Source organism: Physeter macrocephalus, chromosome 1 (assembly GCF_002837175.3).
Source record: "Physeter macrocephalus isolate SW-GA chromosome 1, ASM283717v5, whole genome shotgun sequence".
NCBI lineage: Eukaryota > Metazoa > Chordata > Mammalia > Artiodactyla > Physeteridae > Physeter > Physeter macrocephalus.
The window spans coordinates 72,893,571-72,912,312 of NC_041214.2; the positions used below are offsets into that span (position 1 = coordinate 72,893,571).

The 18,742-nt window shown below is 39.5% G+C and overlaps 1 protein-coding gene across 6 annotated transcripts in view; it reads right to left on the bottom strand.

Annotated features, from left to right (window-relative positions):
- PEX5L (peroxisomal biogenesis factor 5 like) overlaps positions 1-18,742 on the bottom strand; it is a 224,636-nt gene that overhangs the window by 33,303 nt on the left and 172,591 nt on the right. For 2 of the 6 annotated variants that reach the window (XM_024124176.3, XM_024124173.3), the window contains exons 14-15: positions 18,334-18,491; positions 6,158-11,188 (exon numbers count right to left, since the gene is read on the bottom strand). In XM_024124176.3, coding sequence (XP_023979944.1) covers positions 10,984-11,188; positions 18,334-18,491 — 363 coding nt within the window. In that variant the 3' untranslated portion in view covers positions 6,158-10,983. Of the gene's footprint in view, positions 1-6,157; positions 11,189-18,333; positions 18,492-18,742 lie in introns of those variants that run through there. The other 4 variants (XM_024124177.3, XM_024124178.3, XM_024124175.3 and 1 more) reach the window with 3 other exon arrangements.

Consider the following 18,742-nt stretch of genomic DNA (forward strand, 5'->3'; position numbering starts at 1 on the left):
ATGTGATAGGTTAAGTAAGATGAATTCACTGTGAGAATGATCCACTTGGAGTCATGTGTGGTCTCCATGGGAACAGTTTGGAGAGGAGAGGCACTGCAGAAAATGAATGCAGACAACTCTTTGGGGAGTTTTGCTACAGAGGAAAGCAAAGAAAGTGGGGTGGTGACTGATAGGGGAAGTGGGTGGGACTGAGAGAAGTTCTTCCTTTTAAATATGAGAAATAAGATGGTCAAACAGAAAGAACAGTGTGGAGGATGTAGGAGGGTGAGGGAAAAAGTGCTGATCCGCTGTTCTTGAACAGGCAAGAGGTGATGGCATCTGGTGCCAAAGTCAGAGCTGACTTTAGGCAGGGCCTGGAAGACCTGTGTGGGGATGGGAGGAAGGCAGAGACCTAAGTGCAGATGCCACGGTGAGGAGACTAGGAGACTGAGTGCCGTGAGTCTGGGAGTTCTTTCCTGCCATCGTTTTCTAGGAAAGTAGGAAGCAAGGTGCCCAGCTTAAGAGGGAGGGTGTAGGAGATGTGGGATATGAGGAGAGAGGAGAAGGTAAGAAGAGTCACCCAGTTGAACTCTTCCCAACTTTGACATTTTCCTTTCTATTTTAATGAACTTACTTTGTTAACAATTCTGTAAATTTTAGAAGGACAGTCTGTCATCAGTTTTTCAGTTCTCATCAATTTTTCTCTATTATAACTTTTGCTATTGCAAATTCCCCTTTGCAGCCATTATTTCCACTGGGTCCAGCTTTACCAGGTCAAATTTTGCAAATCTAAATTTTGTCAAGACGATGTCGTTCTTCTTGATCAATTTTTAACCGATAGCAAATTTTACTGTGAGCAGTGTTAGCCATTATCTTGGAAATTTCTCTCAAGCCTACTGTTTCCCAGGTCAGTTTTTGCTGTTCTTTTAGTATTAAATATACTCTTTAGTCTGTTGTTAATCTCTAAGACCTTTTTTTCACCTGGCACAGTTTTTGCGATTATGTTAATTATTTGCAGAAATATTAATTATGGACTGGATACAATTATCAGTAGAGCAAAGGCTTAGGACCTGGGTGCCCGCTGAAGTTAAAACGGCAAAATAGAAACACCCGGCCAAGGAATCCATCACATGGTAGGTTTCAGTAAATGTTCGCTTCCTTTCTGTTTCCCTTTCAGAGAACTGGGCCTGGGAAGGCTGTACTGCCTGGATTCCACTTTTCTAAACTCAGTGGGCAAACTCAAGCAGGGTGCCTCCTGAGAATCAGTAATTTAGTTCCACAGGGCAAAATACTAAAATTAACCATCGGTGCCTAAAGTTCTGATTCCTTAAGTTGATTACCAGGCGGAATTATTGGTTATGTGGTGTAAGTAAAGGAAAAATACGTCAGTCCTTCGTGAGCCCTAAAGTGCTGGCTAGGTGAGGTATTACCTTAAGGAGCCCTGTAAGGAAATGTAAAGAACTAGTCAAACCTTGGTCTGCTTTTGAATACACACACGGAGTGAAGCAGCTATTTGAGGAAATTAATATTCATGTTTAAAAAGTGGCAGGGGCATAGGAGACATAAAAAGGGTTTGAGTTATGCGAGACGTGGGAAGAGGAGCCGCAGTTCACCACTAGGTAGACGGAACTTTACTGCATATAGAGTAACAGTGAAACAGGAAAGAAAGAGGTACAGCTTGATTTCACAGAGAAAAGAGAATCCCACCAAGGTTAAGTGCTGCCTCAGGTGGAAAGAGAGGGCAGTGAAGAGGGAGAGCTTGTCCCCAGCTCCACTTGGCTGGCTTCTTGTTGTTCAACTCTCAGCCCAAATGTCAGGTAAGAGAAACCTTTCCTGACTACCTGTAGATGAAGGAGCCCCAGTCACTCTCATACGTTACTTGCCTTGTTCTTCTAGCACTTTGCATTGCAGCACGTGGCATTCTTATTTGTTAAAGTATTTGTTGAGCTCTCACAGAAATCTAAGCTCTTCAAGGGCTTGATTTAATTTCCACTGTCCTGCACTAGAACAGTACCTGTACTTAGTAGGTGCTCAAATATTTGACTGACCAAAAAAAAGACCCTAAAACAAATATATTTTAATACTTTTATTCTAAAAAAAAAAAAATCACAAAATCCAATTTCAGGTTAAATAATATTTTAGTCTTTAAAAATTAACAAAGGAGGAAGATCTTTGTTTTGTATCTAAAAGTGCATTCCTATTTCCAGATAACTTATGCAAAATCATAGGTAGTGATATTCAATAAAAGGACCTTTTAACCAGTAGTACAAATTGGATTCCATTTGATTTGAAGCAATTCTGATCCCCATATCCCATTTTGAAAGATTTCTGAAAAGACCTTGAAGCCAGAGAAAGTTTATTTGAAAACATAGTTTAAAATTGCACAAATATACAATTTAATAATGTGAAAAAGGGAAGGAATAGTAGTACAAAAATACTACCTTAATCTTGGTACTTTGCAAATTATAAGCCACTGGAGTAAATTAAACACATCAATATGATTGATAAGGGATTTTTATGGTAGTAATTTTATTTCAAAGAGCAACGCAGGGGAATACTAAGATGAAATCTTAATACCCAACAGAGTTGTGCTATGATATATAACATTTCACTAAATACACAGGTACGTTATCATGTAGTATGCCAATAACTTATGCCCCCGCTTCCACTGCCATTAATTTACTATAGGTCACTTAATTTGGATTGGTTTTAATTTAAAAACTCAATGTAAACATTTAAGGTTAAATTTTTTTGTTATCTACTGCAGCTTAAAAATGAAATCCCAAGATTTTTAAACATTATTGAGCATGATAAGGAAGCATCGTAGAAGAATTTGTCTCAAACAGTATTTTAGATTAGATATGCAATATTCATAGATATACAAAATATATAGAAATATCTTTTCTAAATAGTTAATAAATGCTTGTTATAGTTTGTAAAAAGTTTACTAAATTAATCAGGTTTATTTTCAACAAATGTAAACAAATTTGGGCAATGAAAATTGAAGAGGGTTTGGGTTAGATGATATGGGGATGGGGAATTGAAAATAATTGGTAAAATTTAGGTTTGCTATATTTCCTTTATCTACTGCTAACATTCAATCATGAACATATTTCTCACGTGGCACAATTCTTTTGTGGTATTTTTATGTATCTCAGTGAAACACTCACTGACTGTGTATATTCCTTAGTTCTTTTTGTGTCGTACCATTTCCCTCTCCAAGAAATTCAAAGAAAAGACACACTCACACAGACATTTTATTGGTGAGCAAAGAACTGCCTCATTCTTTTTTTTCATCTTAATATTATTTTGAGTGCAGGTTTCTAAGAGTGTCCCAATGAGCCTGTCAGGGTTTTGCTGTGACATTCTACAGTGCTACAAGAGTTCTCTCTTGGAGAGCAGTCCTAAGAAAACAGTTCTGAGATTGAGGATTGGGGCACTTGTTTCCAGAATGTTATTTTGATATTTCTGCGGAGGGTACCGGTAGTGGAAACTTTATTCAAGGCAAAATGGAGAGTTATGTGAAATCTCACACTTTAGTTTTCTGTTTTTTTCTCCTCTTAGCTGTTTAATGCCTCCACACAGTGGTCTTGGCTGGGTGCTTGGGGGATTCTGTCTTGGAGCTCATCTGCATGTGTGTTGGGGTGTAGCGGGGTACGAAGTGGTGACAAAGCTGTCACTAACTAACTTAAGACACCCCCCATTGTCTTTCTTACTGAGCTTTGTTCCCTCCATTTCTGGTTTCCTTGTCCTTATTTTTTCCGGAAGCCGGGGCCACAGAAAAGGTCAGTGGGAGGACTTTAGAGTTGGTTCTGAGTGACCATGAAATCACCTCATCAACCCTGAATTTCAGTGCTTTTAGACGGATTGACCAAGTCCAGTTTCTCAAGGGATGTGGGCCCAAGTAGCTCACTTACCATACAGATAGGGCCGTGTTGAGGACAGTGGCGTGACAGACACCCCACACACTATGTGACATTTGTGGAAATTAAGGCCCCATGTCCACTTTGCCTTATGATGGTTTTCATGTACCTGACATTACCTTAACCTCCCCACCTTATTTAGAATGTCAGCATTTCTAAATTAGAAAAGCTCGAAATGCACTATTCAGAATTCTGAGGCAATCAACATGATTTTGTTCAGTAGCATTTAGACACATGGCTTTTGTTTCTATTTTGCATCTGTTGTGCCTCAACTGGTTTTTAAAAATCGTTTGGATGTCTAAATATCTGGACTCCTCACAGGATTAGTTTGGCACTGGCTGCAACACTGCATAAATCAGCCATGTGAATCTCAAGGATAGGATATTTAAAAGCAAGTAGAAAAACTAGAACACAAAGTTCATGAACAAGTTCCTTGTTCAGAAGCAAGGAAAAATAAGCTAACCTATGAGACTTACTTAATCATGCACTGGGTAAATTTACATTCAGTAAAGTTATTTTGCATGCTTTGGTTAATATCTGAGTAGGTAGATTTGCAAGTGCTAATGCATGCTTTATTTTGGTATGTGAGGTTATATGTTTTACTTTTTTAAAACTGCCTTTTTACAAACCTTATGCCAGAGTTCATCTACAAACCCTCTTAAAAAATATATAGATCTGTCTACTTCTTAGTTCAAAACAGTTTAATTTCAACCAGTTCTATAAATACTGAAATGATAAGGAAATGGTGCAGTAAAATCTGGCGAGGGAGTACATTTGAAATTATTTTACAAAGTTGAAATCATGTACTGCATGTGTAATAATTTCTAAAACAGAAGGCCTCAAAAAGATGGCACACAAATTAAGCCTTCAGAATACCCTGTTACTAGAATGCTTCTAGAAGCATTTCAAGCAATAAAACAACAACCACAACAACAACTAACTTATTACAGTCCAGTCGATTCAGGGACAAATGAGGAAGGGACACAAAATAACCATCTTGCTTTTTCTCTCTATTCCCAAGGAGCTCACAGACAAAGTTTATGGTACAGAGTTTGGGAGCTCCTGTTATAAGTAGGACTAGCTACAGTTGTATTCAAGTCTTGCTTGTATAGCACAAATATACTAGAAAGATTTATCTAATATTAATATCTAGATATGGTGCTAAGATTTAACATAATAGTTCCTTCAAAGAAAAGAATGAGGCAAGTGGCAGAAACCTCTGAAAGTGAGTGGGTACTAGACATTCCAACCCAGTTAAGTATCACAAATTTGCCATTCTAGTTGAAACACAGATCAACTGAGAAAGCACAGCTCATAGTTTTCTACTAACGTTTCCTGGTGGATAAGATCTGCCTTTCTTTCAAGGAGTCATGGGGAGTGAGCTTGGGAGAAAGCAAAGGGAATGATGACTCAATATGATTGGCCCAGTAAGTGGATGCCTTATATCTCCTTTTCCCTAACCCTCCTCTGCCTCACTGTGAAGGTACAGGAGCACATGGAAATAGCTCACTAGACACAGTTATATTTTGAAATTCAGCAATGATCACTGGCCTTCTCTGCATTTTCATCCCATTGACTAGTGAAATTGGTCCTCAAAAGTCACGTTTATGAAATTGAGTGGTCATTCTAGTAAAGTATTACTATCCTCTAAGAGATCTTAGGCTATTTATTACTCAGTAACACAAGAAAAAGATACTCAACGCCTTCCCAGAATGCCCCAGAAGGTAACCCCAAACACCCTACCCTTTCAAATGGAAAGAGTAATTTAAATGACAATTTCACACCATGAAGGTAAGATGCCAGAAAACAGTGCTGCCTTAAAAAATGTGTCACAGTTAAAAAAAATGTATACAATAAAGACTGTTCTAAAATCTTGCAACTTTATTTTTGGTGGTGCCCTGATTTCTATAAGCTTTCATGTGCTTTCTAGTAACTGTTTTTACTAAATTTTGTTAAAAACTCTCATTGTATAAATGAATTTATTTACAAAACAGAAGCAGACTCATTTTGAGAACAAACTTATGGTTACCAAAGGGGAAATGTGGCAGGAGGGATAAATTAGGAGCTTGGGATTAAAATACACACACTACTATATATAAAATAGATACCCAACAAGGACCTACTGTATAGCACAGGGAGCTCTACTCAATGTTCTGTAAAAAGCTATATGAGAAAAGAATATGAAAAAGAATGAATATATGTATAACTGAATCACTGTGCTGTACACCTGAAACTAACATCATTGTAAATCAACTATACTCCAATAAAATAAAATAAAAATTCAAAAAAAGTATTATTGAAGGAAAGGTATCCCATGCTTTTGTATTAGAAGAATTAATATTGTTAAAATTGCCATACTACCCAAAGCAATCTACAAATTTAATGTGATCCCTATGTAATTACCCATGATATTTTTCACAGAACTAGAACAAATAATCCTAAAATGTATATGGAACTGTAAAAGACCCAGAGTTGCCAAAGCAATACTGAGGAAAAAGAACAAAGCAGAAGGCATAACCCTCCCAGACTTCAGACAATATTACAAAGCTACAGTAATCAAAACATCATGGTATTGGCACAAAAACAGACATAGGGATCAATGGAACAGAATAGAGAGGCCAGAAATAAACCCACACACCTACGGTCAATTAATCTTTGACAAAGGAGATAAGTATATAAAATGGAAAAAAGTCTCTTCAACCAGTGGTGCTGGGAAAGATGGACAGCCACATGTAAATCAATGAAGTTAGAACACACCTTCTCACCATGCACAAAAATAAACTCAAAATGGCTTATAGACTTAAATATAAGATGTGACACCATAAAACTCCTAGAAGAGAACATAGGCAACACATTCTCTAACATAAATCGTACCAATGTTTTCTTAGGTCCGTCTCCCAAAGCAATAGAAATGAAAGCAAAAATAAACAAATAGGATCTAATCAAACTTATAAATTTTTGCACAGCAAAGGAAACCATAAGCAAAGCGAAAAGACAACCTACAGACTAGGAGAAAATATTTGCAAGTGATATGACCAACAAGGACTTAATTTCCAAAATGTACAAACAGATCATACAACTCAACAACAAAAGAAACAACCCAATCGAACAATGGGCAGAATACCTAAATAGACATTTCTCCAAAGACGACATCCAGATGACCAACAGGCACATGAAAAGATGCTCAACATCACTAATTATTAGAGAAATGCAAATCAAAACTATAATGAGGTACCACTTCACACTGGTCAGAATGGCCATCACTGAAAAATCTACAAATAACAAATGCTGGAGAGGGTGTGGAGAAAAGGGAACCCTCTTGCACTGCTGGTGGGAATGTAAGTTGGTGCAGCCACTATGGAGAACAGTATGGAGGTTCCTCAAAAAATGAAAAACAGAGTTACCATACAATCCAGCAATCCCACTCCTGGGCATATATCCAGAGAAGACTATAATCCAAAAAGATACATGCACCCCTATGTTCATAGCAGCACTATTCACAATAGCCAAGACATGGAAACAACCTAAATGTCCATATAAAGAAGATGTGTTACATGTAAACAGTGGAATACTACTCAGCCATAAAAAAAGAACGAAATAATGCCATTTGCAGCAACATGGATGGACACAGAGATTATCATACAAAGTGAAGTAAATCAGAGAAAGACAAATACCATATGATATCAGTTATATGTGGAATCTAAAATATGACACAAGGGGAGGAAGGGATAGTTAGGGAGTTTGGGATTGACATGTACACACTGCTGTATTTAAAATGGATAACCAGAAAGGGCCTACTGTATAGCCCAGGGAACTCTGTTCAACATTATGTAAGAACCTAAATGGGAAAAGAATTTGAAAAAAAATAGATACATGTGCTTGTATAACTCAGTCACTTGCTGTACACCTGAAACTATCACAATATTGTTAATCAACTATACTCCACCATAAAATAAAAAGTAAAAAAAAACAGGAAAAGATACAAATCAAAAGAGAAACAGACTCAGATCAGACTTGTGGTTGCAAAGCGAGGTGGTGGGAGAGGGATAAATTAGGAGGTTGGGGTTAGCAGATGCAAACCATTATATGTAGAATGGATAAACAACAAGGTCCTACTGTATAGCACAGGGAACTATATTCAATACCCTGTGATAAATGATAATGGCAAAGGATATAAAGAATGTATACCACAAAAAAAAGGGGGGGGGGCTTCCCTGGTGGCGCGGTGGTTGCGCGTCCGCCTGCCGATGCAGGGGAGCCGGGTTCGCGCACCGGTTTGGGAGGATCCCACGTGCCGCGGAGCGGCTGGGCCCGTGAGCCATGGCCGCTGGGCCTGCGCGTCCGGAGCCTGTGCTCCGCAGCGGGAGAGGCCACGGCAGTGTGAGGCCCGCGTACCACACACACAAAAAAAAAAAAAAAAAAAAAGGATGTATACATATGTATAACAATCACTTTGCTGTACAGGAGAAACTAACAGATCATTGTAAATCAACTATACGTCAATTTTTTAAAAAGTATTGAAAACCTCCTTGGGCAACAATTCTGCACTTCTTGACAGGTTAACAGCCTATGAAAATCTTGGTTCTGACTTACACAGGTGTCTTGCAGAAAATCTTACTGAATGCTCTGCACATTACCAAATTACGATGGGAATGGAAGGTTGTCTCCTCTAACACAACTCTTTGGAGCTTGAAGTTACTTTGTATTCCAAAAGCAAAATAAAACTTGGGCAGCAAAATTTGCCACCACTTAGCAACAATCAAATCAAAACATCCCACATTTACCCTACTGTCAGTCTTTAAATTGTTACTGATCTCATGTAGGTAGTGCCAGCAAGGCTAAGAAAACAGCCTATCGTTATTGCAAAATTCAGTGACTGTTGAAAGTATAGCATGACATCATAAATAGAACACCTATAAAGTTTGCTCCTAATGGACTATGATGGATGCATGTCAGCTGGCCAGCCAGTGAATGCACAGGGATTGGAAGGAGGGACATGCACAGAATGGATGCTATTATATCAGGGATATTCAAGCAGGCAGCTGTCATGGGTTGGAGACTGGGCCCCAAGAGTCCTTCCCCAGACTGAGTTTCTAAGATGCTAAAATTCTAAAGGATACCATTTATTCTTTAGAAAATATTGTTGAGCTTTATCTTGCTTCTCAGACTTCAGTGAAGGAGGCCAAGCCTGGGTTGTGACTCCTGCCCAACAGTAAATGCCTTAATGCCCTGCCTCCTGCTGGCCAGCTGGAGGCATCACCTAGCCCAGGTGGGCTTTGACATGAAGATAAATGCCTGGCACCACCATAGTGCCCTCAACTCTTTGTCTTTATAAACTAGAATAGGTTATGATGTATAGAAGCCTCAAGTACTTGTGGTTTCATGTGTCCCTGGGACCCCTTCCTACCCCCCGAGACTTCCAACATAACGGAAGAGAGGATTTCTGCCTGTACCTGGAGTTCGATGTCTCAGCATGTATATACATTTCCTCTCCCCTCTCCCAGTAGAAGCTAACTCTGCAGTCAATTATACTCTTGACCCAATTGCTGTTTTGCAGGGTAACTATAATCACGAATGTAACCAGCTATTACTAACCAAAGAATATGAAGAAAAAGTTGGGATCAGATTGCTTTGGGGAAGATTCTGGAAGAAGGAAGGAGATACAATAAAGAAGAATGAGACAACTTCCCAGGATAAATTACTAGAATTGGACCATCAGTGAAATTACATTTTGGTTACCATTTTGCAAACAATTTTTCTAATTCTTTAAAAAATGGTGTCTTTCCAACTAATCCCCAAACTCCCAACAGGCACAAAATGCTCTGAAGAACTGAGTGGAATATAACCAATTAAACATCACTGCCAGCAGAAAATTCCCGATGCTTGACAAATGTTCAAAGTGAAAGCCAGGCATGCATCTTTCATATTAAACCACTGACATTCAGTGAGGTTCAGCTAGAAAATATTGATCTTCTATCACTTAGAATGCAAAAGGATGAGCAGTGCAGATTATTATGGAACTAAGAAAACACATAATTTTAAGGAAAAGATGTATTTATCACTCTTAAATACTATTTAAAATGTTAACAATTTAAAAGGAATATTAACTGTGCAGAGCAGTTAGAAAGCAAGGAAAATACGACATTTAAGCAAGTTAATGTTAACTCAGTAGAAATCACAATATCATCAAACTTTCTTCCTGCACAGAACTTGTGAAGAGATACTACCTTATCTCTTGCTTAAGTTCATACAGTCCCAGAAAAGCATGTGAATACGATCTGTGTTTGACATACTACACCCTATGTCATATCTGCTTTAAGAAAAACGTTCCTTCAAAACCCTACGCTATGAAAAACTATTTTCAGGAATTGTTATTTGGTCCGTTGATCAAACAAGGCTGAGTTCTCTAATCTTTTACCTCCAAGTTAAAAATTGGAGCAACAAAACTCCAGCAAGGCATAAATATTAAAGTGCATATATACAATCCCAGAAAAGTTTTGATTGGGAAGAGCAAAAATTTCTAGTGCAAAAACGGCTTTTGCCAGCAAAGCTCCCTCTCTGGAATCAAAGGGCAACAATAAAAGTTAAAATTGGAACAGGTTTAAGCAATGCCTCTCTTCAGTCAAGAGTTAATATATGTGCATGCACCTTGGCCCAAACTATGTTCAATCTGGTAAAAGGGGGAATTTCAGGGGACAGTTCAGAAACACAATTCCCTGATCCAAGGCAGTGCTTTATCCAGGTGTCCCATGAGCAAGTTCCTTAGATGTGTCATCAGCTGCAAGTGGGGACAAAACCTCAAAGAACTTGCAATATGCTTGCAGCTTGTGAAGAGTATTCACACAGTTACTTAATCTTGGTTTGTGTCTATCAATTCTTCTTCTGAGCCCAAACTTGACTATATAATGTTTTGTGCTTTTGGATCTGAACAGAGACTGGGCATTGTCTGTAGGAATTCCCTTGGGTTATATCACCATAGCCTTTTGAACATCCGTTTTATCCTTTTTGGAATTCATAATGAAATAGTTTTGCATTTCTCAGTACAATTACACAGATCAGGGATTCTTTTTTTCCTTTTCCTTCAAGGATCCAAGTTGAAAGCTCTTAGGAGGACATCCAGGTCACCGAGATTAGCTGCCTGGAAGAGTTCCGGTTGGTCCATCAGAGAAAGGGCAATTCTGAGGGCAGCCCAGATATTCCCAGAGATTGCAGGATGAGGAACTTGCTGTTGATTCCTGCTCTTTCTTTGCAAACTGAGGGCAGTGAGAAAATTGCTGACCGCTTCTCTAAGAGGGTAGAAAAACAGGCGTTTAAAAATGCAACAGATTTCAGAGTTAGCAAACTTAGAAATAAATGAATTAAGTTATCTTAGTCTAAAATCCTAAATCACCTCTCTGGTGTTTTGGATCATCAGGTGAACAACTTTCTGATTCTCTCATTATTCCTCTGTGAAAAGTCATTGTTAAATATAGTGAAGTCAGAAAGAAAAAAGGAGAGCAAACTTTATTTTAGGTATGTCCTGTGGGACAGGAAGAATAATAGCAAAACCATTGCTAACTCATTAATGCATTTGATTTTCCCCTACTCCAGGAATGATTTGAAGACTTAATACATCTGCAGATGTGATTTATATAACCAGAGGAGGCATCTGGCCTTCCTCAGAAACGAAGTAGCTTAACTTTTCTCATTAGTTTAAGTTTTCTCAAAGTTGGAGGCAGCCGGGCTGAGTTGAGTTTGTTATCAAAGCAGCTGGACTTGGATCCCAGTTGTTTAGCCTTACGCATATTTCTTCTCCAAGCCTCAGTTTCCCCAGCTGTATTACAGGGAGAATAAAAGTCATTTTAAAGCCTTGCTGTGAGGTGCAGCTGAATCATTTATGTGAAAGCTCCTATCATTAAGTTAGGTCAATAGTTCTTCACGTGGTCTGGGGAACTCTGGAGATCAGTGAGGTCAAAATTATTTTTATAATAATACTGAGATGTCATTTTACCATTTCACTCTCATTTTCTCATGAATATACAATGGAATTTTCCAGTGACTATATGATGTGTGATATCCCAATAGATTGAATGCAGAAGCAGAGGTGAGAATGTGTCTTCTATAAGCAAGATATTAAAGAAATTTGTAAAAATGATAAAAGAATGTCACTCTTTTTGCTAAACTGTTTTGGAGAATAATTTTTTAAATAAAATATATAATTTATGTTAACATGTAATTAGTTTATTATTATTTTTAAATGAATCTCAAACTTTTCTGTTTCTAATATGGTAAATATTGATAGGTATAACCCACATAAACAAAAGCCCCTTGAGGATCTCAATAATTGTTAAAAGTGGAAAGGGGTCCCAAGAATACAAAGTTTGTGACCCACTGAGTCAGATGCTGTCCAAAGGCCTAACTCCCGTGGTCCATTACCGTGCTCTGTTGCTTGCGTGCCCGCTGTACCTGCCGGGACTGCCCTCTTCAGCTTTCCTGTCACCTAGGAACGTGTAACATGTATCTGACAAACTTGTCTTTGCTAAGAATGACGCCTCTTTCACTTGTATCTTCTTTACTCTTCTTAAAAGCTTTTCACATACTTGATCTCATTTAATCCTACGAGGTAGTCACTGTTAAGCATCTGGTAAGAAACCATAAAGAAAGCGAGGCTGTGGGGCTTCCCTGGTGGCGCAGTGGTTGAGAGTCCGCCTGCCAATGCAGGGGACACGGATCCGTGCCCCGGTCCGGGAAGATCCCACGTGCCGCGGAGTGGCTGGGCCCGTGAGCCATGGCCGCTGAGCCTGTGCGTCCGGAGCCTGTGCTCCGCAACGGGAGAGGCCACAGCAGTGAGAGGCCCGCGTACCGCAAAAAAAAAAAAAAAAAAAAGAAAGCAAGGCTGGATTTCTGATTCCAATGCACACGATCCAGGCATTTGCTCATCTATATTGTTAGATCTGCCCAGAAGTAAAGGGCAATTGGGGAATGGTTGCGCTGTAGGTAGCAACCTGGGTAATGGAAGGGAGTGGGTGTTCTCATCAACCCTCTTCTGGGTTTCTTGTAATCAAGGAAGAGAAGAGGATTTATAGCAGATGCACACAGAGAGTTTACTTTGGAGGCCCTTTCTGGCTTCCTCGGCACAGGAAGGCAGCTCGAATGACAGTGACTCCAATTCCTCTCATCATCCTAGGCCTGTAAGAACTCTGGGGAAGGAAGATGCTGGAATGCCCTCCTGCATGCCCTCCCGCACAGGCTGCTCCTGCCCCGATGTGTGGCATTGGTCTCCGAGGGCCGTGGAGAGTAACAGAATAGTCGAACCTGTTAGCCTCGTCAAGCAACTCCAAGTTTTCTCACGAAGATAGTCTAAACCTTTTCCCCAACTTGAGAACTCAGAGGACTTTGAGGGGACTCAGAAGACTGTACGTGTACAAGTGGGAATAGTTTTCAAATGTTACACACATATATGTGTGAATAAGTTTAAATTGTTTTAAATGTTATATCATGATTAATAAAAAGCACATTCATTTAAAAGTATTCATTTTATAGTAGCTTTCCCTCATTATACTAATACTAAAAACATTACATATCAAATGGGATGAGATTTATGCTTTTAATTAAAAAGGGGTCCTCACTTTTGAAAAGCTTAAGATTTTTTTGTCTAAGTTCTACTTTGAAGTTCCTACTGACAAAAGGGTAGCATTTTAAGCTCCACCCAGGTTTCACACCAATTTCCTCTCCTTATTTCAATTGTATACAGTAGGAGGAGAGGGCTCGCCTTTGACTCTGTATAGAACGTGTGAGATGACAAATAGCGCATGTTACAGCTACATACACAGACACCTGTGGTTCTTGAGGGAGAAGCCCCAAGACTGGTGGATACCAACTCCTGGCTTTCTTCTGGGCCACATCTCTACTGAGGGTTGTTATTTCCTAAGCACCCACTTATATCACAAGTGAAACTTATTTTCAGATGCATTTAAGGCTTATGTCTCTCATCAAGCTTATGTCTCTCTTGATGAGAGACATAAGCCATTTTTCCTTTTTTCTCAGGAAAAAAATGCAAGATGTTTATTACTTCAAAAAATTTCCCATATCCTACATGACAATAAAAGACCCACACATTTTAGCCAAAACACTTTGCTGTTCCAAAGTATCTATTTGATTCAAGTGGACAGACCTAGCAAACAAGAATACAGGATGCACAGTTAAATTTGAATTTCAGATAAACAATGAATAATTTTCAGTATAAGTATATCCCATGCAATATTTGGGAAATACTTATCTTAAAAACATATTTGGTATTTATCTGAAATTCAAATTTAGCTGGGCATTCTGCATTTTATCTGGCAACCCTAAAATTGACTAGCTCTTACACAGGAGACTTCCTGCTTGAGATAAAAAATTCACACCTCAACAAAGTTTGTCCATTTCTACCTATTATGGATTTTCATGGCCTCCTGCAAATAGTTGCCCTACTGAGTCTTACATCTGTGAATGTCAAGAAAATATTTTATTGGCCCCTCAAGTATTTTTTTCTACACTGAGGAGTTACAATTAAAACTCACCCTGAAGCTTTAGAAAATTTACATGCTAAAGGAGGCCTTTCTAAAGCTTAGTGTGTAAATCAATGAAGTTAGAACACTCACTCCCTCATACCATACACAAAAATAAACTCAAAATGGCTTAAGGACTTAAATATAAGATATGACACCATAAAACTCCTAGAAGAGAACATAGGCAAAACATTCTCTGACAAACTGTACCAATGTTTTCTTAGGTCAGTCTCCCAAGGCAAAAGAAAGAAAAGCAAAAATAAACAAATGGGGCCTAATCAAACTTATAAGCTTTTGTACAGCAAAGGAACCATCAACAAAACGAAAAGACAACCTACGGAATGGGAGGAAACGTTTGCAAATGATGCAACCGACAAGGGATTAATCTTCAAAATATACAAACAGCTCATACAGCTCAATATCAAAAAACCATACAACCTAATCAAAAAATGGGCAGAAAACCTAAACAGACATTTCTCCAAAGACGACATACAGATGGCCAACAGGCACATGAAAAGATGCTCAACATCGCTAATTATTAGAGAAATGGAAATCAAAACTATAATCACACCAGTCAGAATGGCCATCATCAAAAAGTCTACAAATAATAGGGACTTCTCTGGTGGCACAGTGGTTAAGAATCTGCCTGCCAGTGCAGGGGACATGGGTTCGAGCCCTGGTCTGGGAAGACCCCACATGCAGCGGAGCAACTAAGCCCGTGCACCACAACTACTGAGCCTGTGCTCTAGAGCCCGTGAGCCACAACTACTGAGCCCACATGCCACAACTACTGAAGCCCATGCACCTAGAGCCCATGCTTCTCAATAGGAGAAGCCACCGCAATGAGAAGCCCACGCACTGCAACGAAGTAGCCCCCACTCACCTCAACTAGAGAAAGCCCGCATGTGGAAACAAAGACCCAATGACCCAACACAGCCAAAAATAAATAAATCAATAAATTTATTAAAAGAAAAAGTCTACAAATACAAATGCTGGAGAGCGTGTGGAGAAAAGCGAGTCCTTGTACACTGTTGGTGGGAATGTAAACTGGTGCAGCCACTATGGAAAACAGTATGGAGTTTCCTTAAAAAACTAAAAATAGAGCTACTGTATGATCCAGCAATCCCACTCCTGGGCATACATCTGGAAAAGATGAAAACTCTAATTTGAAAAGATACACGCATCCCAATGTTCATAGCAGCACTATTTACAATAGCCAAGACATGGAAGCAACCTAAATGTCCATTGACAGACAAATGGATAAAGAAGATGTGGTGTGGTATACATACACACACACACACACACACACGCACACACGCACACACACAATGGAATACTACTCAGCCATAAAAAATAAAAAAGAACGAAATAGTGCCATTTGCAGCAACATGGAAGGACCTAGAGATTATCATACTAAGTAAAGTAAGTCAGTCAGAGAAAGACAAATATATGATATAACTTATTTATGGAATCTAAAAAAATGATACAAATGAACTTACTTACCAAACAGAAACTGACTCACAAGACACAGAAAAGAAACTTACGGCTACCAAAGGGGAAACGTGGAGGAGAGATAAATTAGGAGTTTGGGATTAACAGATACACACTCTATATATAAAATAGATAAACAACAAGGATTTACTGTACAGCACAGGGAACTATATTCAATATCTTGTAATAAACTATAATGGAAAAGAATCTGAAAAAATATATATCTGAATTACTTTGCTGTACACTAGAAACTAACACATTGTAAATCAACTATACTTCGATTTTGTTTTAAAAAGGCCTCCTTTAGTGAACTCAATATGTCAATGTGTATTTATTTACATCTCTCCTTGCTCCAAAAGAAGGGCCTAAGGTGTCATAAAGTACATAAGAACCAACCTAGTGAGTGAATAAAGGTAGTAAAGACAAAATCAGGTTAGGGAAATCAGAGCCAGGAATGAAGCTAGTATATGGAACGGCCAGCACAGATTTGACTCCGGCCCTTTGTGGAGCTGCGGAGGGCCTCTGCAGTGGCACATTTCACAGCATCCACAAAATAAAACAAACTGGCTGCTCAGGAATCACTCAGCTATTCTTGGTTTTGACCTAAGATCCTCATAGAAGACAGAGTGTAATCCAGTGACTAATGTTCTTTCTAAGATCCTTTGAGTATAAATGCAGCAACCAGTTTCTAAAGCTTCAGTATTTGCCAGTGGCACAATGCTCTAACGCAGTTCAGAGACAGCAATTCTTCAGATGTCAAAAGATTGCAATCCAGTTATGCAGCTCTCTCATGACTTATCTAAATAATAATAATAATCATGATGATGATGATGACAATGGTAACACTCATAATAATAATGCCTACTAGGTATTGAGCATCTGCTATGTGCTAGGCAATTACATTTAACCTGCACAATAATCCTGCAAGGGGGCTTCCCCAGTGGCACAGTGGCACAGTGGTTAAGAATCCACCTACCAATGCAGGGAACACGGGTTCGAGCCCTGGTCCGGGAAGATCCCACATGCCGCGGAGCAACTAAACCTGTGCGCCACAACTACTGAGCTTGCGCTCTAGAGCCTTCGAGCCACAGCTACTGAAGCCTGCGTGCCTAGAGCCCGTGCTCCGCAATAAGAGAAGCCCGCGCACTGCAACAAAGAGTAGCCCCCGCTCGCGGCAACTAGAGAAAGCCCATGCACATCAACGAAGACCCAGTGCAGCCAAAAATAAATAAATAAATAAATTTATTTTAAAAATAATAATAATCCTGCAAGATAGATACTATTACCTCTGTTTTTATGCAAGTGAAGAAACTGAGGCTCAAAGTTATATGCCCAGAGTTATAAAACCAGTAAATGGCAGAGCTATGATTTGAACCCAAGTCTGTCTGATCCTAAAAGCCTGGCTCTTCCTGAGAATGAGAAAGGGTTTACATTTTTTGTGGAGTTTAAAACTAACATTAATTTCTCTTTTTTTTCCAATTATGAAAGTAATACCTGGTTTAGAAAATAGAAAAAAATAGAAAAGAAAGAAGAAAAAAAAAATCACCCAAACTTTTGGTCATTTATGGTCTGTGTTGATGGGGAACAGACAGAGGATATAGACCTGAATGATAATGAGGAGGTCAAGAGAGGAGGAGAAAGACATTTCAAACTCTAAACCCACCATTTAAAAATCTGTTCCTTTTTCTTTTAATAACTAACTTTACTGGTAAATTAGGTTTAGAACAGCGGTCCCCAGCCTTTTTGGCACCAGGGACCAGCTTCGTAGAAGACAATTTTTCCACGGCCGGGGGTTCGGGGATGGCGGTGATGTGGGCGGTGACATGGGTGATGGGGGCAGCAGATGAAGCCTCACTCTCGCTCACCCACCACGCACCTCCTGCTGTGTGGCCCGGTTCCTTACAGGCTGCGGACCCATACTGGTCTGCGGCCCGGGGGTTGGGGACCCCTGGTTTAGAAAACCTGAATTCTTGGTTGTGCTTTGCCAAAAACTGGCCTTGAGACCCTCTTGAGTCATTCTGCTGGGTTCCCTTGTTCCCACCATGCCATGGTTCTTTTCTTCCTTACCTGGGAAATGAAGGGTTGAACTGCTCATGTTTCTCAAAGAGTTGCCCTTGGGGGTGTTAAAACCCAGATGACTTATCCTAAGCCCCAATCAATCAAAATCTCTGGGAGAGGGGCCTGGGAATCTACATTTCACAAGATGCCCCAGTGATTGCTGATCTCTAAAGATTAAGCAACATGGAAGCAGGCAGTTCCTGTTTCAAAATCCCTCAGGATCTGAAGGTTTGAAACTTACTCTTAACAAGAGATTACAAAAGGAGGTATTTTTACTGGGAAACAACCTTTCAGATTATTTAACCTCAGCCCTGAGCCTGGCTCTTGGTTGTTAGCCTGCTGTCATACTTCACCTGTAGGCGCCCAGGTTGATGCAGCTTATCCCCAGGTTGTATCTGGACCGGATGAAGCCTGGCTGAATCTCCAGCGCTCGTGTGTAGGCCTCCACGGCTTCCTCGCTGCGGTCTCCGTTTGCCAAGGTCGCCCCGAGGCGGTTCCATAATGAATAGTCCTGACGACAAAATCAGAGCTCTCTAACAACCCGTACAAGCCACAGTGACAGAGTATTCCCCCGTTCCCTGCTGAAAGATGATAGCTAAAACTGTATCCAATGCTCATGGACAAGGACCATGACAGGTGAATTACTCAAAAATCTTTATGGACAACCCTCTGAAATGACTTTCATTCATCAAAGAGCAGCTACTATTTGATGCTGTCAGGCAAATCATGTTTCTATTTTAGGTATCTAAGTATTAACAGCCA